Genomic DNA, 24,585 nt, shown 5'->3' on the forward strand with positions numbered 1-24,585 from the left:
GGGTTTGGGGGGGTTGAAGGAAGCAGAATGTACTAAAAGACTAAAATAATTTCACATCTGTACTTAAGTTGTTTTTATTTTTTGGCGGGAGAGGGGTTTTCCGGGTAGAATTTCACTTCATATCTGGAGTGAAGGGGAGGTTGGGAAAACTCAGCCCTTCACCCAAGAATAACCCAGTAATGACATCCCTATGCGTGGGAAGTGTTTCCCTCCAGAGAGGATCTGAGTCTGCACCCTAGTGGGATTCCTTGCTTGAGTTGGAAGGCCACTCAGAGGGCGATGGGATATCGAGGAGCGCCAGCCAGGAGTGAAATGCCAAAGGGGACAAACGCTGCGAGTCGGAGGCTCGGCCCCCAGTCTGGAGGTGGGGCCGCGCGGCCTTGAGTGGCCGCAGGCCGGGTCCTGGCGCGGCCGGTGCCCTCCCTCCGCCCAGGGTCTGCAGGGGCGCGCGGCTGCCGGGCGCGGGGTGCGAGCGGCGCGGTGCCGGCGCCAGGCCAGACCCCGGCGTCCTCCATCTTCCCTCCCGAGCTCCCCCTGCTCCAGCCGCCGCGCCGCGGACCGCAGCACCACGCGCCCCCGCGGGGGGGGACGCCGCGCCCCATCCCCGCCCCCGGCCCCACCCCGGGCCCCGCGCGGGCCCGCCGACCCCACCGCCCGCGGGCACGGGCTGCGGCGCGAGCGCGCGAGCCGGCGGCCGCGGCGCGCGGAGGGGGTCGGGGCGGCCGGGGGCGGCGGCGGCCGGGCCGGGGCTCCCCCCGCCCGCGCTCGCCGCCGCGGTGGTGCGTCCCGGAGGTTACCGGAAGTGGCCGCGCTCGGCGCTGCCATGTTGAGGAGCCGCCGCTGCCGCTGCCGCCGCCGCCGCCGCCGCTTTGTTGTCGCCTCCTCCGGCTGAGGAGGCGCCGAGCGGGGGGAGTGGGAGGAGGGGGGTCGGCCGCGCAGCCATGGAGGCCAACTGGACCGCGTTCCTGTTCCAGGTACTGGGGGCCCGGGGGGGCCGGGGCGGGGGGCCGGCCGGGCGCGCGCTCCTCCCTCCGGCCCCGCGCCCCGGCTCCGGCCCGGCCTTAATCCCCCTTTGTTTTTCCGCCGCGGCCGGCGGGCGCGGGCGCGGACCGGGCGGAGGCGGAGGCGGCCCCGGCGCGCGGCGGGCCGGGCCGGGCCGGGCCGGGCGGGCGGCGGGCGGCGGCGGCGCTGGCGCTGTCAGCGGCCGCGGAGGCCGGGCGGCCCGCGCACTTGGCCCGCGCTCCCGGCCGCCCGCCGCCCGCGCCCCTCGCCTTTCTTTTTGTGTTCGGTGCGTTGACTTTCGGACCCTCCTCCATCCCGCATAGCGGGCATCCCCGGGTTCCCCGCCACTCCCCCTTCCCGCGCCAGTGTTTACCAGCCGGGGGTGCCGCGAGTGTGCCTCCCTGCCCAAACTTTTCCCGGGGCTGCCTTCCCTCCGGCGCCGCGCGCCCTGGCAGCCCGGCCGGCCCGCGGTCGGCGGCCGGGAGCCCGGAGAAGCCCGGCCGGCGGCGGGGCGGGCCGGGCGGGACCGAGCGGGGCCGAGGCCCGGCCTCCCCGAGCCAGCGCGCTCCCCGCGCGACGTCCCCTTCGGCCAAGTGGGGAGACGGAAAGTGGAGAGCGCAAACAAAGTGCGCTTACAAAGCCCCTGTGAGTCACTCGCTGGGGTGGTGTTCTTCGCTTTTTGCAAGAAACTTAAAAGTGATGTAGCCGATGCATTCATTGGCCATCCTCTAGCTCTTCCACTTCAGATGGGGCCCTGTTTGGAAGATCTAGGCTGGAACTTTTTTTTTTTTTTTTTCCCTGCTTGGCTCGGGTTCTTTTCGCAAACCAAGCATTTAGTGGGCAGTAGCGATGAGCTCACGGGGAAACTTCGGAACCGGAGGAGGTTAGGAAGCTCGTCACTTTGAAGTGCGTCCTTCCCGCCTCACTGCATTTCTTGTTTGAATACTTCGTGAAATCCCAAACGCCTTTCTTGGGCGCTTGAGACCTTTCAGAACTAACCAGGAATGGATGCAGAATTTTCAAAAAAATTATCCTTCCAGTCTTTGATCCCATCCCAGTGGAGTTAATATAGGGAACTGGGGAATTCAGAATTACCTATTGTGTAGACCGGTTTATTGTTTTAAGATACATATTTCAAAGTTGGGCAATTTGATTTTTAAGTAATTGTTGAAATGTATTAGAGCTTCTTACAGGTGAAAGTATTCAATGTGGAGCTTATGAACGTCCCTCTTCTCATTCTGGTTTAGTATTGTTTTATTGTGCTTTGATGAGCTTCATAGTAGTGTGATAAATATAACCTAAGAATGCATTGGAAAAGAAAGGATACATAACTAGCAAGACATCCAGATTGGTGTAGAGGTGTCCAATGCCTTCTCTAGACAAAACTCTCAAGACATTTTAAAATAAAGGATTGATAGGCTGTAGAAGTGATTTTCAGGTTGATTAAAGCCATATTAGACCTGGTGCCTGTAAACTTAATGGACATTGAAGAAAACAAGAGTTCTTTATGTAAATGAACAACCCATAACACATCTTTGAAAAACGAGTTGAAAGGTCTTTTGCAATACTTTTTAAAATTTATTCTTTCCCTGGATAAAGCAAATGAAAGCACTTATTGATCAACTTTTTAATTAGGTTTTATATTAAAGTTTTTTCAGCTATTAAGGTATTTTTCCCTTCTGATGGAGAAGCATGATACATGGTTCTGGGTTTGGCAGTGTGTGCCGGGATAATTGTTGGAAAACATGATTTCGGGCTGAGACAGTTAAGTGGGTAAAGAGAATAGTTTTTTCTAAGGAAAGATATGAATAGACTTAATCAGTTCTGGTTTTAAATAACTTTCACTGGGGAAATGGAGAATTAAACTATTAAATTCACTTGTTTCTTGGAGCACCCTGTTGAATTTGTATTTTAAAACAATACCTGTTTGCTTTCCAGATGACCTCGTGGAAAGTGAAAGCCATAGCTCTGTTAAAATGTTTGATGGATGATTCTCCTAACAGGACATTCAAGATATGACTCACCAAAGCTAATTTGTTTCAGTACAAAATCTTTTACCCTCTGGCTCTGGAGATTTCATAGTGCCATATCCTACCACCCTGGGAGATGAAATAACATTTCTGTTTTGTTATTTGCTAGCCCCAGAAAACTGAAAGCTTGGGCAGGGCTAAAAAAGCCTTGCACTTGAAAGAGATAGGAGATAAAATTAAAACTTTGATTTGATGATGCCAGTCAAATAAAAGCCTACCTAGAAGTTACATGCTAAAAATAAGTCACTTAAATGAAAGCAGGCAGTAGTTGTTACTTTATCCTGTGTCTCTCCCAGAGAACAAGTTGGAAAAACCAAGTTCTCCTCTTAACACGTTTTCATGGAGAAGTGTGGGGATCCTGGGAATCCTCAGAGAGTTATTACTGTAGTGACTTTATAGCATTTCATCCAAAAAGAGGTAACTGGGTGTGAACTTTGAGAGTAAGCTTTAGCAATGTTGTAAAAATACTTAGTATTGTCACAGACATCTGTATTGGTAAATGGCAATGAGTGCTTTTATAGTACTCCATGGTACCAAATGGTTGTTTAGAATTGAACAATGTCCCAAAATGTTATAAGTTTGAACTTTGTTCAGAAGATTTGCATTCCCTACCATCTGATCTGTTAGCCTTTGAAATTGTATATCTTGAGTGCTCTTGAACCATTAACCATTTGTATACCATATGGAAACTTGGGTATTCTACAGCCAAGTTGGAAAAGTCCAGATTCTGTGGTCTCTATTAATGCCATCTGGCTAGGTAGGCTCCCAACAGTTATGGGAGCTCCACAAATTAGATTAAAAGTGAACTGTAATTCAATATGAGCATTAAGTCTAGAAAGATGCTCATAAGTAATCACACAATTTCTGAGAGTGCTTTCAGGACCCAAAGGATTTTTATTTATTTGATTATTTATGGTACCCAGTACCTTCTATCTATCTCCAGGCTATACTTCCAGCCCTATTTTATTTTTATTTGGGAACAGGGTCTTGATAAGTTGCTGAGAGCCTCACTAAGTTACTGAAGCTGACTTTCAACCTGCAATCCTGTTTCAGCATCCTAAGTACTGGCATTACAGGTGTATGCCACTGTGCCCAGCTCCAAGGAGGGAGGGTGTGTGTGTGTGTGTGTGTGTGTGTGTGTGTGTGTGTGTGTGTGTGTTGTTTTTTGCAGTAATGGGATGGAAGCCAGAGCATTCTACTTCTGAGCTATACCCCTAGCTCTATTTTTTATTCTTTATTTTGAAACAGGGTCTCACTGAGTTGGAAAGGGCCTAAGTAGCTGACGCTGGCCATGAACCATGATCCTCTGGTCTCAGCCTCCCAAATGCTGGGATTACAAGCATGTACCACCATGCCTGGCTCCCAAAGGATATTTATTTATTTATTTATTTATTTATATTTTATTGATTTATTTATTATTTCTTTTTGCAGTACTGGGAATGGAACCCAGGGGTATTCTACTTCCAAGTTACAGTCCCAGCCCTATTTTTTATTCTTTATTTTGAAATAGGGTCTCACTGAGTTGCAAAGGGCCTCAGTAAGTAGCTGAGGCTATCTGCTAACCCGGATCCTTCTGTCTCAGCCTCCCAAATGCTGGGATTACAAGCGTGCACTACCATGGCTGGCTCCCAAAGGATATTTAAATCAAAATTGTTAAATTGAAACTGATAACTGGATACCATGCCTCCTAATCATTTGGGAGGGAGTAGTTCTAGGCTTAGCTCTGAGTTCAGATGAAGTCAACATGGAGCAGTGTGTGGTAGATGTTCTTATATATCAGCTATTGTGTGTGTGTGTTTGCGTGTTTCTTTGTTTTTTTCTTCTTCAGGTGAGCTAATCAAGAGATTAATATGAGAAGAGTGAATAACTGTCTAAAATATTTAAGATGATGAGATGGGCCCTTGCTAGGACACTATATGCTTTAAAATACTTTCAACTCTTACCTCTGAGTGTCTGTGTCCTTTTAGGATAACAAAACTCAAACATAGGGACTCAGGATCACTCTCAAGAGTTTCAAAAATAATGTTAGTGAAAAACAATATATTAGGAAGAAATATTTCAGGAATCCTTTCCATCTTTTCCTAAATGTGTATCAATATGAAGGTGTGGAGAATTTTGAAAGAAAACCAAGAGAGTAACTATTCATATACCACGAACCTGATCCAGGATGAAATTTTGGTTTCAGTGCAGCTAAAGAAAATTGCCAGACAGTGGTTCAGCCCCCAGTTTTGGAGTGGAGAAGCACATTATAACAGCAAATGTCTAATACTTTATCAAAATCTACAACTGCTGGAAGAAGATGGACACGAAAAGAACTAAAGTTCATAGTTTATTTTTTTATTTATTTGTTTTTCTTAGTAGTCTTTCTGAGAGTTTAGGATTTAAACAGCTAGTATTGCTAAAGGATACATAATCTAGTGGAAAATTAAATGACCTAAGAAACAACTGACAGGTGTTTTGCCATGGGCTACCCTCACAGATGCCTTCCAGGTTGATTAATAGCAGGTTTTATTTCAACCAAATCTTTTAGTAAAGTGAAAACTTTAAAAGTGAACTTAACAACTAGCATGTGTATTTGGAGAACTAGATTTCTTTCATCACTTAGTAACAGCCCCTTTCTTGATCACTACATGTTTTTTTCTGTGATGTGCTTTTTCCTTCCTTGGGTAATAAGACAAGTAGATGATTGTGTCACAGTGTGTGTGTGTGTGCGCGCACACACAAGCGTGTATGTTTCTGCAGTAAAGTACTGTTAAATACTTATAAGTCTGGGGTGTAATTTTTTTGACAAGTTATTTAAACTTGATTTCAGCATTGACAGATTCATGCAAACTGATTTCATCAGCTGCTTTGTCCCTTCTGAACCAGTGTAGTGTGTAGTTTAGTCAGCTATTTGAAAGCAAGATCACTGTGAGCAACTTAGTTGCAAAAGTTTTATGTCTGCACTTTGATTTTCAATGCTTTGTACTTGGAGCTCCAAGAATAACTAGGTGATTATTGGATCTCTGCTGCAGAGAGTAGCTCCCAAGCTCTTCTACTGTTTCTTCTGGTCTCTGTTGTCTGGAACATGTTGAATTTTGAAGGTCATTGTGAGAGGCTGAGTTTCTCAAGTGTAAATGTTTGGTTTTAGGCCCATGAAGCCTCCCATCACCAACAGCAGGCAGCACAGAACAGCTTGCTGCCTCTCCTGAGCTCTGCTGTGGAGCCCCCTGATCAGAAACCATTGCTTCCAATACCAATAACTCAGAAACCTCAGGCTGCACCAGAAACATTAAAGGATGCCATTGGAATTAAAAAAGAAAAACCCAAAACTTCATTTGTGTGCACTTACTGCAGTAAAGCTTTCAGGGACAGCTATCACCTGAGGCGCCACCAGTCCTGCCACACAGGAATCAAGTTGGTGTCCCGGTCAAAGAAAACTCCCACCACAGTGGTTCCCCTTATTTCCACCATTGCTGGGGACAGCAGCCGAACTTCGTTGGTCTCCACCATTGCAGGCATCTTGTCAACAGTCACTACATCTTCTTCGGGCACCAACCCCAGTAGCAGTGCCAGCACCACAGCTATGCCTGTGACCCAGTCTGTCAAGAAACCCAGTAAGCCTGTCAAGAAGAATCATGCTTGTGAGATGTGTGGGAAGGCCTTTCGAGATGTGTACCACCTCAATCGGCATAAGCTCTCCCATTCGGACGAAAAGCCCTTCGAGTGTCCTATTTGCAATCAGCGCTTCAAGAGGAAGGACCGGATGACTTACCATGTGAGGTCTCATGAAGGAGGCATCACCAAACCCTATACTTGCAGTGTTTGTGGGAAAGGCTTCTCGAGGTACTGCGCTTTGCTCTGTTTCTTTCATTATGGCTATCGGTGGACTTCAGTTTTGTCTCTGTGTGATCTAGAAGGTGTATATGAGAATAGATGTGGGCAGGCCTGTGTTTTTAGAGGAGATTGGTGATAGGTAAATATTATGCCTCCAGGTCTAATTCCAGTTTGGTGTGGTTGACAAGTGGCGACATAGTGATTAACCTGTTATTTCATTTGAGAAGTGCCTCGGACGCAGGCCTTCATTTAGCATGTGGATGCTTCTTATTACTACAGTCACCAGCTTCCAGCTCAGCCGGGGACTAGAAATGAGGCTCATAGTATAGATCAAAGAAACTTATTCCCAGGGACTTGGGGTGCCCTTGGGTACTCTTAATAAAACTTTCAGGAGAATGTTTTTCTACTTTTCTTCAGGCACTAAAATTGTACTAACTTACATTTTATAAAGACTTCTAAAATTGTTATATTTTACCAGGATTTCCTTTTTATTTTTTATTTTAAATATACTTTTATTGGTGCTTTGTCGTCTCACATCATAGTATATTAAAAAAATTTTAGAATTAATATAGTAGTAGCTATTCCTGGTAAGTGTTAAGACTAAAACTTTGAGTACTTTGTAAAGAATTAGGACTTAATGTGATTTGATGTTGGTGAGGAGAAAACAGGTAAAGAACTAAGACTTTTGTTTATGGTATGAGAGGTAAGGAGGCTTGCACTGAGAGAGGTGGGATTGGTAATTCTGCTAGAAAATGTGCCTCCCTCCACAATCTGCAAAGCATGTAAGCATCACATAAGTAGCATTTCTCTGTGTGTGTTCCATTACATCTTCTGTTGAAACTCTCTCTTCCACAGGCCTGACCACTTAAGCTGTCACGTAAAACATGTTCATTCAACAGAAAGACCCTTCAAATGCCAAGTAAGAGTTAAAATGGCTTATCCTTAGTGTAGCACTTAATGCACATTATCCAGAAGGTCTGAGCCAGTCAAATCGCACCATTCTTGAATAGTCTTACAATCACTGACTTGAGTAAATATAGTCCATTTGAATTCTAGTTTGATAAAGTGTAAATGACAGCTTCTATTTCTATAAGGCAAGATCATTTAAAAATGTGTGTTGTTTTGTTAAGTTACATTTCCCTTTGGGCAATAGCATTTTTTGGTATAAGGGGAAAAATTATAGTCTTGCAAAAGTTGTTTGCTGTGTGAAGTGAATAAAAGAATCAAATATTTTAAGTTAATTTCTGGGTTGATGGCTAAGGATGTTTTAACTGTATTGGAATAAAATAAGAATTTTCCCCCAAAATGTTATCACTGACCAGATTCTGATCTACTCTTACCTAAATGTGACATTTTCTTGTTGTTTGAAGTTTAATCAGGTTAATGACTTGATTTGGTATGTTCTAATAATGAAAAGGTTAAGAATTTTGCAAAATCAAATGACTGTTTTAGGCATCACTAATACTAGTTTGTTACTGGAAGTCATTTAGTGCTCCTTTCAGTTAAGCTTGTTAATGACTGATTTTAGTAAGTAAATTATTTGAATTCTAAGAAAAATCTAATTGGAGGAAGGAAACTAGTTTCATTGAGTGAGTGCTTGCTATGTATGCCAGAATCTTAATCCACCAGTAATTTTGTGATAGGCATTATTATCCCTTTTCTACAGGTAAAGAAATATTCAGATAAGCTAACTACCTTGTTCAGTATTACACTGGTTAGTGACTTATGAAACTCAATTTAAATCCAGGTTTAACTGATTCTAGTCCTCACATCTTATCTCTTCTCTGTGTTGATACGGTTTCTTCCCCCCAAATGGAAGAGTAAAAAATTCACCAAATATGTTATTATGATTATGATTCTAAGTAACGCAAGCAATTAAAATTCAACTAGTGAAGTTAGTAGTTGCTGACATCGATAGTAGAGTAATGTATAGAATATAACAAACTTTAAAATGAGTAGAACAGGATAGTCTATATTTAAAAAAAGTTTTCCTCCCTCATGCAGACATGCACTGCTGCCTTTGCCACCAAAGACAGGCTACGGACACACATGGTGCGCCATGAAGGCAAGGTATCGTGTAACATCTGTGGGAAGCTCCTGAGTGCAGCATACATCACCAGCCACTTAAAGACGCACGGGCAGAGCCAAAGTATCAACTGTAATACATGTAAACAGGGCATCAGTAAAAGTAGGTGATGCTTCAGATTGTCTTTTCACTTCAGGTTGATGATATCTGGATTTAAAAGAAATATTTATCAAAGGTATTCTCAGTGTGCTCTTAAGACTTTATCAGTGGTCATTTTACATGTTTCCTCCCATCACAAAAGTATATAGCTGTTAATGGAGAGAGTATGTTAGTATTAAATTCTGCTTTATATGTATGTATATAGACAGCATTGATAAAATCCCCAATAATTTTGTTTTTAATTTTGTTTTCAATCCCATACTTGTCTCCTCATTTTATTTGTGTTTGTGTATGTGATACTGGGGATTGAACCTAGGGGCATTCTACCTCCAAGTTATACTCCCATCCCTATTTTAGCTTTTATTTTTTGAAATAGGGTTTGATAGCTGGGCGTGGTGGCTCACGCTTGTAATCTCTGTGCTTGGGAGGCTGAGACAGGAGGATCACACAGGTTTGAAGCCAGCCTCAGCTACTTAGTGGGGCTCTCAGCAACTTAGTGAGACCCTGTTTCCAAATAAAGTATAAAATAGGTCTGGGAGTATAGCCCGGAGGTAGAAAGCCTCTGGGTTCCACCTCCAGTATCACCAAAAAAAAAAAAAAATAGGGTTTTATTAGGTTGGTGAGAGTCTCACTACTTACTCAGGCTGTCCTTGAACCTATGATCCATCTCAGCCTCCCAAGTACTGAGATTAAAAGCATGCACCACCATGCCTGGCTGTTATTATTTGTTTATTATTATTATTTATTTATTTATTTATTTATTTTTTGGTGGTACTGGGGTTCCTGGAAGCCCTTCTACCTCCCAAACCTATTTTATACTTTTTTATATTTGGAAACAGGGTCTCTTAAGCCAGCGTGGCTGGCTTCTAACCTGCATAATCCTCCTGTCTCCGCCTCCCAAGCGCGGGGATTATAAGCGTGTGCCACCACACCCCGCTAACTGTTATTATTTAAAAGTTAGGGCTGGGCATGGTGATACATGCTTATAATCCCAGTACTTAGTAGACAGAGACAGGAGGATCGCAGTTTTGAAGCCAGCCTTGGCATCTTAGCAAGGTCTTCCACAACTTAGTGAGAACCTATTTCCAAATAAGAAATAAAATCAGGCCGGCGCTATAGCTCAGAGATAGAATGCCCCTGTATTCCGTTCACAGTGACACACACACACACACACACACACACACACACACACACACACACACACAAAGATTCTCAACTCTTCTAACTCCAGATTGTATTATAAAAATATTTTAGCCAGGCGTGGTTGCGCATGCTTGTAATTCATGCATTTGGGAGGCTAAGACAGGAGGATAGAACAGGTTTGAAGCCAGCCTCAACTACTTAGTGGGGCTCTCAGCAACTTAGTGAGACCCTGTTTCCAAATAAAATATAAAATAGGTCTGGGAGTATAGCCTGGAGGTAGAAAGCCTATGGGCTCCACCTCCAGTACCACCGAAAAATACTTTAATAATAACCTTAAAAGTGAAAGTAAGCCGGGCGTGGTGGTACACACTTGTAATTCCCCCGCTTGGGAGGCAGAGACAGGAGGATCATGCAGTTTAGAAGCCAGCCGCGCTGGCTTAAGAAACCCTGTTTCCAAAAATAACAAAGTATAAAATAGGTATGGGAATGTAGCCCGGAGGTAGAAGGGCTTCCAGGAACCCCAGTACCACCAAAAAAAAAAAGTGAAAGCAATGTTAATAAATTTGCTTCTCAAATCCAAATTTGTGCAGAAATGGAATATCATATGCATTTTGTGTGTATATGGTAGTGGGATTGAATTCAGAGGCATTCCTCCTCTGAGCTACACTCCAGCCCCATTTTATGTATTATTTTGAAATAGAGTGTAAGTTTTGGAGGGCCTCATATTGCTGATTCTAGCCACAAACCTTCCATCCTCCTGTCTCCACCTCCCAAGTACTGGGATTACAAGTGCGCGCGCTCACCCAACTTTCATATCCATTTGAAGGTTTAAATGCTTTGTTGTCTTAAATTCAGAGTTGAGATAGAATATTCTGGAGACTTGTGGATAAAATTTGATACTTGCACATACCCAGTCCTTTTTTTTTTTTAAATTGTGTTAACCACTTGAAGAAAGTATTTTCCTAATTCTGCATCGTATTATCCATGCACTTCATACAACAGATTTTTTTTTTTTTTTTTTTTGGTAGTACTAGGGATGGAACCCAGAGGCTCTTTTACCTCTGGGCTATGCCCCCAACTTAATTTTAAGTTTTATTTGGAAATAGGGTCTCACTAAGTTGCTGAGAGCATCACTAATAGCTAAGGCTGGCTTCGAACCTGCAATCCTTCTGTCTCATCCTCCCAGGTACTAGGATTATAGGCATGCACCACCATGCCCAGTCGAAATGTCAAGTTAAAAAAAAGAAAAGAAAAATAGATGGACAAAGTGAATGAAAAAGAATGCTTATTATTATTATTATTATTATTATTATTATTATTATTATTATTAGTGGAACTGGAGTTTGAACCTAGGGGCATTCTACCTCCAAGCTGCACCTCCAGCCTACTTTTTATTCTTTATTTTGATGCAGTGTCTTACTAGGTTGCAGAGGGACTCACTAAGTAGCTGAGAATGGCGACAAACCTGTGATCCTCCTGTCTCGGGTTCCCAATTACTGGAATTACAAGTATGCGCCATCATTCCCAGCTTGCTTAATGTGTTTGAATCTCATCCATTTTTGCTGTTTTGTTCAGTACCTTGGTTTATGTCCATGCTATTTATTTATTTATTTATTTACTTATTTAGCGGTACTGGGGATGGAACCCAGGAGCATTCTATTTCCAAGCTATACCCCCAGTCCTTTTTTTTTTTTTTTTTGTGGTACTGGGGATGGACCCCAGGGGCCTTCTACCTCTGGGTTCTACTCCCAGACCTATTTAATATTTTATTTGAAAACAGGGTCTCTTAAGCCAGGTGAGGCTGGCTTTGAACCTGTGAGATCCTCCTGTCTCAGCCTCCCAAGTTTGAGAATAAAAGTGTGTGCCACCACTGCAGGCTTAGTCTGTATTTTGAAGCAGTGTTTCACTAAGTTGGGAGCACCTCAGTAAGTAGCTGAGGCTGGCTATAAACCTGCTACCCAGTGATCCTCCCATCTCAGTCTCCCAAGTACTGGGTTTACAACTATGTCCATGCTATTACCTAACTATCTCTCTTTTTTCTTTTTCTTTTTTTTTTTTTTTTTTTGGTGGTACTGGGGTTCCTGGAAGCCCTTCTACCTCTGGGCTACACTCCCAGACCTATTTTTACATTTTTTGTTTGGAATCAGGGTCTCCTAAGCCAGCGTGATCCTCCTGTCTCTGCCTCCCAAGCGCGGGGATTACAAGCGTGCGCCACCACGCCCGGCTCTCTTTTTTCTTTTTCTTTTCTTCTTTTTTTTGCGGTACTGAGGATTCAACCCAGGTGCATTCTCCCTCCAAACTACATCCACAGCCCTGTTTTTTGTTCTGGTCAGTTTTTGATCAGTATAGATACAAGCATAAAAAAATACACTGTAGTAAGAGCTGTTAATTACATGATAAAGGTCATAGAGGCATGAGGATCAAAATATTTAAGTTTTAGATTTTGAAAAGAATGGCCACACATTTTCAAGGTAAATAGTGTGTCTGGTTTCTTTTTGGAATAGCATGCATGAGTGAAGAGACCAGCAATCAGAAGCAGCAACAACAGCAGCAGCAGCAGCAACAACAACAACAACATGTGACAAGCTGGCCAGGAAAGCAGGTAGAGACCCTGAGACTGTGGGAAGAAGCTGTCAAAGCAAGGAAGAAAGGTAAGATGAGGCATCCAGTGTTTCAAATGTGGCTAAAAAAGTATTTTTATTTAGTGTGCCAGACGATCAAAGGGGGAAAAAATCACAGGGAATCTAGCTTTATGGAAATGTAAACACTGCATGCTAGGAAAGACTTGTGGAGTTTAGTTATTGGCAACAGAGCTTCTAGATAAATTTTTACTAGGAAATAAAAAATTTTAGCAGGGTATAGTGGTATACACCTTAGTACTTGGGAGAGTAAGATAGGATTATAAAATAGAGGCCAGCCTCTGTAACTTAGTGTGAGACCCTGTTTCAAAATAAAAAATAGGGCTAGGAATATAGTTTGGATGTAGAATGCCTCTGGGTTCAACCTTTAGTACCCACCCACCCCCCCAAAAATATTCTCGGTAAAGTAAGTGAATACCTTTTTTTCTTGTTAAAAATCTGATATTAGGATGGGCCTGGTGATACATACCTGAAATTCCAGTATTTGCAAGGCTTTGACAGGAGGATTGCAGGACAGCTTCAGCAAGTAGTGAGACTCTTACCAACATAGCAAGACCCTGTTTCCAAATAAGAAATTAAAAGCTGGCTGGGGGAGTAGCTCTGTAGAAAGTCCCTGAGTTCAATCCCCATTACCACACACATGCAAAAAAAAAAAAAAAATTTTTTTTAAGCTGGGCATGATAGAGCATGCTTGTAATCCCAGCATTTGAGAGGCTGAGACTGGAGAATCACGGTTCATAGACAGCCTCAGCTACTTAGTGGGGCCCTTTGCAACTCAGTGAGACTCTTTTTCAAAATAAAGAGTAAAAAATAGGGCTGGGGGTGTAGCTTAGAGGTAGAATGTCCCTGGGTTCCATCCCTAGTATTGCAAAAAAAAAAAAATTTTTTTTAGGTTAAATTTGTTACTTTGTTATCTTCAGATTTTCATTTTTATGTTTTGTTTTGCTTTTGTTTTTGTTTTGGGATACTTACTGGAGATTGAACCCAGGGATGTTCTACTTCTGAGCTACATCCCAAATCCTATCTTATTTTTTATTTTGAAACTCATTCAATTGCTGAGGGCCTTGTTAAATTGCTGAGGCTGGCGTAGAACCTGTGATTCTCCTGTCTCAGTCTCCCAAGTATTCCCAAGTTCCAAGTACTAAGATTGCAGGAATGTGTCACCATGTCCAACTTTTATGTTTTTTTGTTTTGTTTTGTTTTTTAGTACTGGGGATTGAAGCCAGGGACATTTTACCTCTAACTACAACTCCGGCCCTATTTTTTTATTCTTTATTTTGAAATAGGGTCTCACTAAATTACGGAGTATTTCACTGAGTAGCTGAGGCTGTCTTTGAACCTCGATCCTCCTGTCTCAGCCTCGTAAGTACTGGGATTACAAGTGTGTGCCACCATGCCCAGTTATGTTAATTTTTATGTCCACTTCCATGAATCACTGTGGACTTCATTTTTTTCTTTAAGAGATAAATGAAATATCCTGTGATATGAATCAAATATCCTTTTGGGGGGGCTAAAATGTTACACCTGGCTCAACATTTTCTTATAATTATGTTACTTTCTGCTCTTTAGTGTTCTTTCTGCATTATATGATTCACAAAGTTCATTTTGTAGCTGGGCATGATGACACATGCTTGTAATCCCAGTACTTGAAGCCTGAGACAGGAAGATCGCAAGTTTCAGGACAGCCTCAGCAAGTAGTGAGACAGTGTTTCAAAAATAAAAATAAAATAGGGCTGGGGGTGTAGTGTGGAGGTAGAATGTCCCTTAGTTCAATCCCCAGCACCAAAAAAAGAAAAAGTTCATTTAACTATAATTGTTTTATTATATGCTCTTTGTTTTTCTTTCTGTATTGCATTATTTAGTGCACGATTCCAGCTCTATAGTGCTGTTGTTGTTTTTTCCTCCTAGTCCCACCCTTAATCTCCTTCAGTGTATCACTGAGGATGGGCTTAGTTTAACTTATCTGCACTTCTATAGAGATATCACTATATTATTGTAAAAGTTGAGAATTATTTGCTTTTCTTTAATGTCTTATAAAAATCAGTTGGAGGATCAGCTTTCAACAGACTTTGTAGCTTTGACTTCTCATACTATTATGCAGCCATTTCAAGTAAATAATTTTCTCCTACTCTCAGCCATTGGATAGATTCATAAATTCCTTCTCTCAACTTACAACTCTGCTATGTCTTTCTGCTTTAGTTTAAATTTTAAGGAATCCTGTGTACATAGGCTCCTCTGTATTTAATTCCTTTGCTATATAGTTTTTTTGTTTTTTTCATTTTTTTCTTTCAAGTAGTTTGACTATTTCCTTCCTCAGATTCCTTCTAAATGTCCTGTACTTAGATAATGATTGGAGGAAGAGTGCATATCTTCCAAATGAAGTTTTGATATTATTTTGATAAAATGTTTTGTAGTAGGAGAAATGGAGGATTGGGGGTGGGGGGGAGTAGGGACTACAGTGAGTAGCAAAAAATGGAGTGCGGTGTTAATTATGTAGCGGGTTGAAAGTATATTATGAAAGTTATCTTACTTAGGAAGAAGGAGTAAGAGTAGAAGTTTTTAAGTCATAATAATATAAGAACAAAGCTGGGTGTGGTGGTGCACACCTGTAATCCCAATACTTAGGAGGCCAAGACAGAAAGATCACAGGTTTGACCAGCCAACCTCAGCAATTTACCAAGACCTTTACAATTTAGTGACACCCTGTTCCAAAATAAAAATTAAAAAAGGCCGAGGGTGTAGCATGGAGAATGCCCCTGGTTTCAGTCCTCAGTACTACATACACACATACACTAAGTAAATTCCTGCTTTTGAGGAAGGGAAGAGGAAAATGAAAATCTCTTTAGCACTGCTACCATGACCTCAAAAGTGAGTTGCCTTACTCTCCCATTCTTGCTTTCTCTATTCTTCTGTTTATATTATATTTCACTTTGCTCTGCACAATAACACTTGATTGTTTAGCTCATCTTCTGACATCCATGAAACAAATGCCATTGTGTTCCCATTTGTAACATGAATGTTTCTAAAATGACCACTGATGTTAGAAACATCTGTATTCATGTTAGTTAATGTCCCATTTCAGGGGAAAAGAGACTCCTGAACTGAAAACCTAAACTTGAATCCACAATGTCCCTTTTACAATCGGCCCTAAATAAAGTAATATAAATTCCCAAACCTAAATGAAAATCAGATTATCATTGAAGGGAGAGTTCTAAAAATAGAGATTTCCCATGTTCCACCTCAATTTCACTATTGGATTGCCTGGGAGTCCTGTTTTTAAAGCTCCCTAGATGGATGATCTGATCATAAGCCAGGTTTGGGAAGTCCTGGTATGGAGTTTGGAGTGTGCCAAAGTTATATTGATGAAGGAAGGGCTACTTAGGACCCAAGGGGTCACCTGAAGTGATTTTTTTTTTTTTTTTTTTTTTTTTTTTTTTTTTGGTGGTACTGGGGTTGGAACCCAGAGGCTTTCTACCTCCGGGCTATACTCCCAGACCTTTTTTTAAAATATTTTATTTGGAAACAGGGTCTCACTAAGTAGCTTAGGCTGGCTTCGAACCCGTGCAATCCTCCTGTCTCAGCCTCCCAAGCACGAGGATTACAAGCGTGCGCCACCATCCCAGCTCACCTGAGGTGATTTAGACCCCATGTGGACCACGTGTAGCTCTCTGTCTTTAGTTTGAATGCATTTTTTCTTTTTTTTTTGGTGGGGGGCAGTTCTAGGGATGGAACCCATGGGCGTTTGACCTCTGAGCTACACCCCTGCCCTATTTTTTATTCTTTATTTTGAAACAGGGTCTTGCTTAGTAGCTGAGGCTGTCGTGAACCGCGATCCTCCTGTCTTAGCGCCACCACACCCATCCAAGTCACTATCAGTCTGCCCATCTGTCTCCTTACTGCTCTTTTATGGCACACCAGCAGGTGATGCTAAGATTTGTTGAGGGTTAGTTTGAGGTTGACACCTGTGAAGGGAGTTTTCTTTTAAGAACTGCCCAGGCTTTGCCAAATAACAAGGATCAGAGTCCCCCAAATCATTACAAGGTTTTGCTGCCTGAGTAGTCTTCCTTGATGTGTGTCATATGTGTAGTTTAATGATACTGAACATAAAGTCGGTTATTAACATCAGAAGTAGAAGAGGAAGCCAGGCGTGGTGGCACACGCTTGTAATCCCAGCATTCAGGAGGCTGAGACAGAAGGATCACAGTTCACGGACAGTCTTAGCTATTTAGTGAGGCTCTTTGCAACTCAGTGAGATCCTGTTTCAAAATAAAGAATAAAAAATAGGGCTGGGGGGGTGTATCTCGGAGGTAGAATGCCCCTGGATTCCATCCCCAGACCCGCAAAAAAAAAGAAAAAAGAGAAGAGGAAGTGGAAGTGAAAAGGAAAACCCTAGCCTGTGTAGCTTTTTTATTAACATAATAGGAAACACAGTCAGAAACTATAAGATTATTAACCAAAACAAGTTTTCCTATGATTCAGATAAAGGTAATATTAAAATAGCTTTGTTATCATTCCCTAATTGTACTTTAAAACCTTCACAGAAGTCAAGCAGGGTGGTACACACTTGTAATCTCAGTACTTGAGAGTCTGAGACAGGAAGTCTTCAGGTTTGAGGACAGCCTCAGCCAGTATTGAGACTCTTTTCAACCAGTGAAGACCCAGTGTCAAAATTATAAAATAGGGCTGGGGGTGTACCTTGGAGATGGAATGGCCCTGAGTTCAATCCCCAGTACAAAAAATACTCAAAACAACAACAAAAAACCTTAACAGAACGTGATTTCACTTTTAGGAAGGCTTTAACATGTCATCAAGTACACACACACCCTTCTCTACTAGTTACAGTCATTTTGAGAAGATTTTTCTGATTATCTTATTGTGTAATCATTGGCCCAGCTCTGTGTAAACAAGCTCTCTTCTCCTGGCCTGCCGGTGGTTGACTTTTCCCAGGAAAGTCTTATAGAACACAGAGGAACTGCATGAAGTGGTAGTGAGAACACTTAGCTCTACTCAGTATCTCTGCCACCCCAGAGTGCCTTGCAGAAGCTAACTGATCTCCCAGCATCACTGTGAGGTAGGTAAGTAAGTCTGAGCTTGAAAACAAAAGTACAAGGCTCAGCAAATTGCCTGAGTCTTTACAGAAGCTATAGCATCAGAGGAGATTCTGCACACTGGAACCCCCAGCCCCCCGGCTGTGCTCAGAGGGAGCTTCTCTTCCTGTTGACCACTTGATAGAAAACTTTCATTTGATTTATTGACTATTTGTCTTTCTAGTTAAAAGAAGTTGATTCAGAAACTGAATTTTGCTCACTGTCTTGAGAGACTAAAGGTCCTTTTGTCTTCTCATTTTAGAAGCTGCTAACCTGTGCCAAACCTCCACGGCTGCTACGACACCTGTGACTCTCACTACTCCATTCAATATAACGTCCTCTGTGTCATCTGGGACGATGTCAAACCCAGTCACAGTGGCAGCTGCAATGAGCATGAGAAGTCCAGTAAATGTTTCAAGTGCAGTTAACATAACCAGCCCGATGAACATAGGGCATCCTGTAACTATAACCAGTCCCTTATCTATGACCTCTCCCTTAACACTTACTACCCCTGTCAACCTCCCCACCCCTGTCACTGCCCCAGTGAACATAGCGCACCCTGTCACGATCACATCTCCAATGAACCTGCCCACGCCCATGACATTAGCTGCCCCTCTCAATATTGCAATGAGGCCTGTAGAAAGCATGCCTTTCTTGCCCCAGGCTTTGCCTACATCACCGCCTTGGTAAGCAGTATTATAATATCAAAACATGGGTTAAAGTAAATATTTACCAGCAACTTACTCTTAGTTGATTAAAGCAAAAGGCAAACCATGAAATTGGAAGATTTTATTATATTAGTTAATAAGAGTATAGTAGCATTTTCCTCCAATTTGGCTGGGATTATTCAAAGTAGGGTATATATGTAACTTATCACTGGACCACTTTAGTTTAATCAGAAATTCCTTTTAGCTGACAGTATTGCTTAAACAGGATAGTAGTTGGCAAGATAAAATGCCAGAATTAAAACCAATCATAAAAAAAACATTTCAAAGTTAAAAAAAAAAACACAAAAAAATGGCATTACTGTTTCTAATCCCAAGAAATCATTTTATTCTAAACACTAGCAAAACTCTTTTCCATATACAAGGTGGATGGCTGATTTTAACCTGAAATTCTAAATCCACAGAGAGCTAGTGTAGAATTGTCTGTGTTTATTGTTTTTATGAGTAAATACATGCATTGTCATAATAAAATGCATTTCAGAGAATATGCATTTTACCTTTGGGAATATGTTAATTTCAGGCAGCATTCCCTATGGGAAAGGTGATACCAGCTCTGATATGCAAAGCATATGATAATTTATCATTCTAACTTCAACATATAATAGGGATTGTGACCTGATATTTGGAGATGTAAATATTGCTCAGCATATTAATACTGATGGAATATAGCATTGTAGTTGACTTTTTAAAAAAAATTAAAAATATATACAAATTGTGTTTGGTGAGAAAAAGCTGCAACTGACATAAGTTGTCAAGCGTGCGGACCCACAGGCTCCTAACAGAGGCCAGTGGGACTCCTGTTCAGAAGCCAAGGAGCGCTTTGGAACATTTCAAGTATCTTGCTTTAAATTGGAAGACGCTGGAGGCACTGGGATGTGATATGCCCCTATCTCCCAATCAGAGCCTGTTGATATTACGACAGGGACAGATGTGTTAGATGCTCACTAGAGTTTATGTCTTATATTAAATTGTATACAGTTTTTATTCTAACCACTAACTAGGTAGTATGCCCCTTCAGAACAAGCAGAGTGTATCTTTTATTTCCTCTCTTTCTGTTTAATCAAGTATTGTGCAGATTTGTTCAACTTTGTAAATATGGACATCACTTTATTTTTTTTCTTTGAGAAAACACTTGTTTCAGCTTTGTGGTGTTTTCAGGGAGACAGCAATCTTCACTCTCTGTAGAAACCCAGCAATGATTGTGCACATTGAGACATGTGCTTTTGTTTCTTAGCAGGATGTTTTATCTCTGTACATAAGGTAGAAACCAAAAGCTAGGGAAACAGATACTCTTGAGACCATCATGCCATGCGTTAATATTTTTCAAACATTGTGTTGAAAAAAAAAGTTATCTAAAACCAAGACGCAATGATTTTCTTTAAGTTGCAGTACATTTTTTGTTTGTTTCATTTTTTTAATCTTGCAGTTAAGACAAATGGAAATTAGTCATGTTTTTCCTGCAGAATGTTTGCAGGACTATCAAACTGGATGACTTCCATTTATACCCCACTGTGTCAGTTCAAGCATCAAAATACCTTGCATCTGAGGCAGACTTCCTACATCAGGGATAGGTATCTGTGTGTCATTATACAAAACAGTTCTAGGGGGTTGAACTACATAGTAAAAAAAATAAATAAATAGTACCTAGTGTAAAATAATTTTATAAATGATCTTTTGTACTTTAGGACATTAAATTGTACAACTTTTGTATATATAAAAGCTTAGGAACTTTCTGTTTAGCAGGAAGGCAACACATTCCTACACTTTTAATGTATATGTTTGTTATAATGTCCATGTAAACATGCCCTATGTTTGTGCCTTTTAATTAGTTTGTCTCAATAAACAAAATGTAGAGAAAAATATGTAGCTATGACTTTGTTACAATTGTTCTTATCCACAGTACAAAAAAGGTTTGTTTTAATATGTAGAGCATTGTGTGTGGACTCCTGGAGGACTCATGTAGGGATGGCCCTGCAGAGGCCTGGATTGGGAGGGCGTGACCACATTTGGAGGAAGCCCACATTTCCTGGCATGCAGACCCAAATCTGGGTTCTGGCTCTGCCTGCTGGAACCTGCCACCTTCTTTGGTGGGCTGGCAGTCTCCGTCCTCCATGATTAGGCAGCCCAGGCTTCCTCCACAGTGGCTCAAGGAGCAGTCCTCGATGGGGCAGGTGTGGGCCCTACCTCCAGGCTATAGAGTATGGTTGGCAGAATCCTGAAAGTATTCGTTCTTAAACAAAAAAAAGTTATATACTAGAAACGGTTGTTTAATCAATTCATTGTATAATAAACAGGAGTGAGACTTCATTGTATGACTTCAGTTAAAACGCTATTTTGTATGCATTCTTTATTCACTTAAGAAGCTTGTCTGCAATAACAAAGCCACGTCGTGTCTTCTTTCGGGCAGGAACGAGTGAATGGCAGCGTGGGGTGAGGGCGGGCCACTTTAAAGGGGGCCAAACAGGTTGTATGGTGAAACTCCCACGTCTTGGAACTGGAAATGAGTTGGGATGCCGACGAACTGATTGAGCCAGGTGTTGAAGGCACAACAGCCACCGCTCCACAGAACAGAAAGGCAGAGTATGTTTTTTTCCTTCTGGTTGTAACCTGGTGGAGAACTTCCCTTTATCAGATTGGCAGCTAAACAAGTTGTATTAGATAATCCTCAAATCTGACATCCAGCCTGTTATGCTCTAGGGCTTGCTGCTTGGCCTGCATTTGCCTTTCATTGTGTATCCATTTCCCTCCAAAGGTGTGCTCCTAAACGAAGGTTTCTATGTAAGCAGATGATGGTTTTACCTGTCAGTACCAGCACTGTATTACTAACATGCAAAATACTGCAGATTTATTTTGACAAATTAAAGTTAACCGGTCACAAATGTTATGATGGATTGCTTAATACCTCAAGAAGCCTCATCAGTTCACTGTGGTGACGAGGAATTTTTGAAACACTATTTTTCTAGGACACTTTTCAGTATTGGGCTGGAAAGAAGGGAGGGCCGGCGTTGGGCGAGCTGGTGTGATACTGTGAGGAGGGCGGGCGGGTGGGCGTTAATTACCTTGACTGCAGAAGGGGAAGTGCCCCTGCCAGGAAGCACCACTGAGGACCCACAGTGTGCTGGGCACTGTGGAAAAGTGATTCAGCGGAGGCTGTTGCCTCCAAAGAGGCTATTAAGGGAGAGAGGACAAATACCTGAGTGGCAGCTCCACTAGATGATGAATGGAGATGAGCCTGACACTTAAGAAGCTTGGGACACCTACATCTGTTTTATTTGGAATTGAGGCTTCCCAGCCTTCCCGTGATAATGCTTGTCTCTACTGACTCAGTGGATATAGCTAGAGGGAAAGTGGTTCTTTGTCGTGTTTTTCTCTTGGGAACTGGGGAAATTTTGCATTGTGTTGCTAGTTCATCTTTCCAGTCCCAGCTGACCAGGTGTCTGCTCTCCTCAAAGGGTCCTGCCTGCTGGCCCTCCCTGGAGGCCTGGATTTGGGATGTAGAGGGGTTAGTGGAGGCTTTCACTTCGGTATCCTCAAGGACACTCCATTCCTGGGCTGGCGATCACTTTCCTCTGCCTGCCTTAATACATTTAGTCCTCAGCCTTGTACCTTTTCTATTTCTACTTGAAGAGTTTTGCAAGCCAGGTGTGGTGGCGCACGCTTGTTATCCCAACATTTGGGAGGCTGAGACCCGAGGATCACTGTTGTACGACAGCCTCACCTACTTAGTGAGGCCCTCCGCAACTTAGTGAGACCCCATTTCAAAATAAAGAATAAAAAGTAAGGCAGGGGGTGTAGCTCGGAGGTCAAATGCCCCTGGGTTCCATCCCCGGACCCTCAAAAAAAAAAAAAAAAGTTTTGCAGCCTGAAAAAAGATCATTTATTCCCATTTGGATGTATACATCTCCCCACCGCTGGCCTGCCCTGGCAGGTAACTGGATCATCTCCTCCTGCCCCATAGGGTATGCTGGTCAGAGTCTGAGTTGGTGCAGGAGCCCAGACTCCAGCTTCTCTTGGTGGCCACTTTTGGGCACTCTAAGGCCCATTTGGTTCCCAAGGAAGGAATCAAGGGTCAAGGGTTTTTACTTTGGATCTTTGTGTGAATAAACCCTCTCTCTCCCTGGACCTACCCACTGAGGGGTTGACTAGTAAGCCTTTCTTTTCCCAAGTCAGATCAACACAGATCATGACCCTGGACCATGAGGGCACTTACATGACATTTTACAAAAACTGTCCTGACCTGGTAAGAGAATGGATTTTTATACTTCAAATTTTGTATTACAGGCCGGGCGTGGTGGCGCACGCTTGTAATCCCCGCGCTTGGGAAGCAGAGGCAGGAGGATTGTGCAGGTTCGAAGCCAGCCACACGCTGGCTTAGGAGACCCTGTTTCCAAATAAAAAATGTAAAAATAGGTCTGGGAGTGTAGGCCGGAGGTAGAGGGCTTCCAGGAACCCCAGTACCACCAAAAAATAATAATAATAATAAATTTTGTATCACCAACTTGGCGTGGTGCCGCACACTTGTAACCTCAGTACTTGGGAGGATGATACAGGAGGATCACAGGTTCAAGGACAGCCTCAGAAAATAGACTCATTAACCTAGCAAGACCCTGTTTAAAGTAAAAAATTAAAAATAGGGCTAGGACTGTAGCTCAGAGGTAGAATGGCCCTGGGTTTAATTCCCAGTACCACAAAATAAAGAATAAAAATTCTGGCCAGGCATGGTGGAGCACGCTTGTAATCCCAGTGCTTGGGAGGCTGAAACAGGAGGGTCGCACAGGTTCGAAACCAGCCTCAGCTACTTAGTGAGGCTCTCAGCAACTTAGTGAAACCCTGTTTCCAAATAAAATAGAAAATAGGTCTGGGAGTATAGCATAGAAGTAGAAAACCCCTGGGTTCCACCCCTAGTACCACACACAAAAAAAATTCTGTATCACCACTGACTTCCATCATAATTTCAGGAAATACCTGCCAGGCATGGGAGCACATGCTTGTAATCCTACTACTTGGGAGACTGAGACAGGAGAATTGCAGGTTCACGACAGCTTCAGCTACTTAATGAGGCCCTCAACAACTTAGTGAGACCCTGTTTCCAAATAAATAAAATTCAGAGCTGGGATAATGGTGTCACACACTTGTAATACCAGCATTTGGGAGGCTCAGACAGGAGGATCCAGGCTCGCAACCAGCCTCAGCTACTTAGGCCCTTTGCAACTCAGTGAGACCCTGTTTCAAAATAAAGAATAAAAAATAGGTCTGGGAGTATAGCCGGGAGGTAGAAAAGCCCCTGGGTTCCATCCCCAGTACCACCAAAATAAAAAAAATAAAACCACTACTCATATTGGAGTGGATCTTGTTAACCATGTAGGAAGAATAACATGAGGTGTTATTGTAAATTCTCATGGTTTACAGGGTTTCCTTAAAGCAAGGGCACCTGCTCGCTGTGTTGGCCCAGCTAGAGATGAACATTTGAGGAAAACATTCTGTTCTGCCAGAGAGCTATTTCTTTGGCATGACGGCTGGAGAGTTATGAGGAGACTAAGGGGACAGAAGGGACATGGCCTTGCAGTAGCTGGTCCTGCAGCTCAGTCTGGCAGTCAGTGCTCGAGTCAAGGCTGGGGCAGGTGTGCCAGATCGAAGCTACTCATGGAAAGCAGAGCCAGCTTCACGAGACTGGGATGGGAGCTAGATCCTTGTCAACCTTAGGGCCAGTTGAGGGCCTCCACAGCAGGGTTGCCACAGAATCACCAGAGCTGAAGAGCTAACTAGGGTCCCCAAGGTCCTGGCTCTGAAGCCCAGAAATTATTTGTTAGAGGTGGAAAAAGAGCTCAGAAGAAATCAGTTTCGTATATGCATGTGGGAAGGGGACAGGGAAGTCTTGGAGGTTACAAAGAGGCTAAGGAAGGGAACAGACATTTTAGAAAAAATATCCTTATGGCATCGTCACCCCTCCCCTTCCTG

General features: G+C 42.7%; 1 protein-coding gene across 3 annotated transcripts; it reads left to right on the forward strand.

Moving 5' to 3' along the window:
• Nucleotides 1–941: 941 nt before the first annotated feature.
• Nucleotides 942–18,592, forward strand: VEZF1 (vascular endothelial zinc finger 1; the record flags this gene model as incomplete). 3 transcript variants are annotated; one of them, XM_080713201.1, is made up of 6 exons in its annotated part: nucleotides 942–974; nucleotides 6,163–6,857; nucleotides 7,704–7,767; nucleotides 8,835–9,036; nucleotides 12,681–12,855; nucleotides 18,142–18,592. In XM_080713201.1, the coding sequence occupies 6 exons, from the start codon at nucleotides 942–944 to the stop codon at nucleotides 18,590–18,592; spliced, it is 1,620 nt and encodes a 539-aa protein (XP_080569327.1). The 3 variants fall into 3 exon arrangements, with proteins under 3 accessions (XP_080569327.1, XP_080569328.1, XP_080569329.1); XM_080713202.1 differs by having other exon boundaries at nucleotides 12,681–12,827; nucleotides 18,165–18,592; XM_080713203.1 differs by having other exon boundaries at nucleotides 8,853–9,036; nucleotides 12,681–12,827; nucleotides 18,165–18,592.
• Between the last annotated feature and the right edge of the window lie 5,993 nt (nucleotides 18,593–24,585).

Source organism: Muscardinus avellanarius, assembly GCF_963383645.1.
Source record: "Muscardinus avellanarius genome assembly, chromosome: 16".
Classification (NCBI taxonomy): Eukaryota; Metazoa; Chordata; class Mammalia; order Rodentia; family Gliridae; genus Muscardinus; species Muscardinus avellanarius.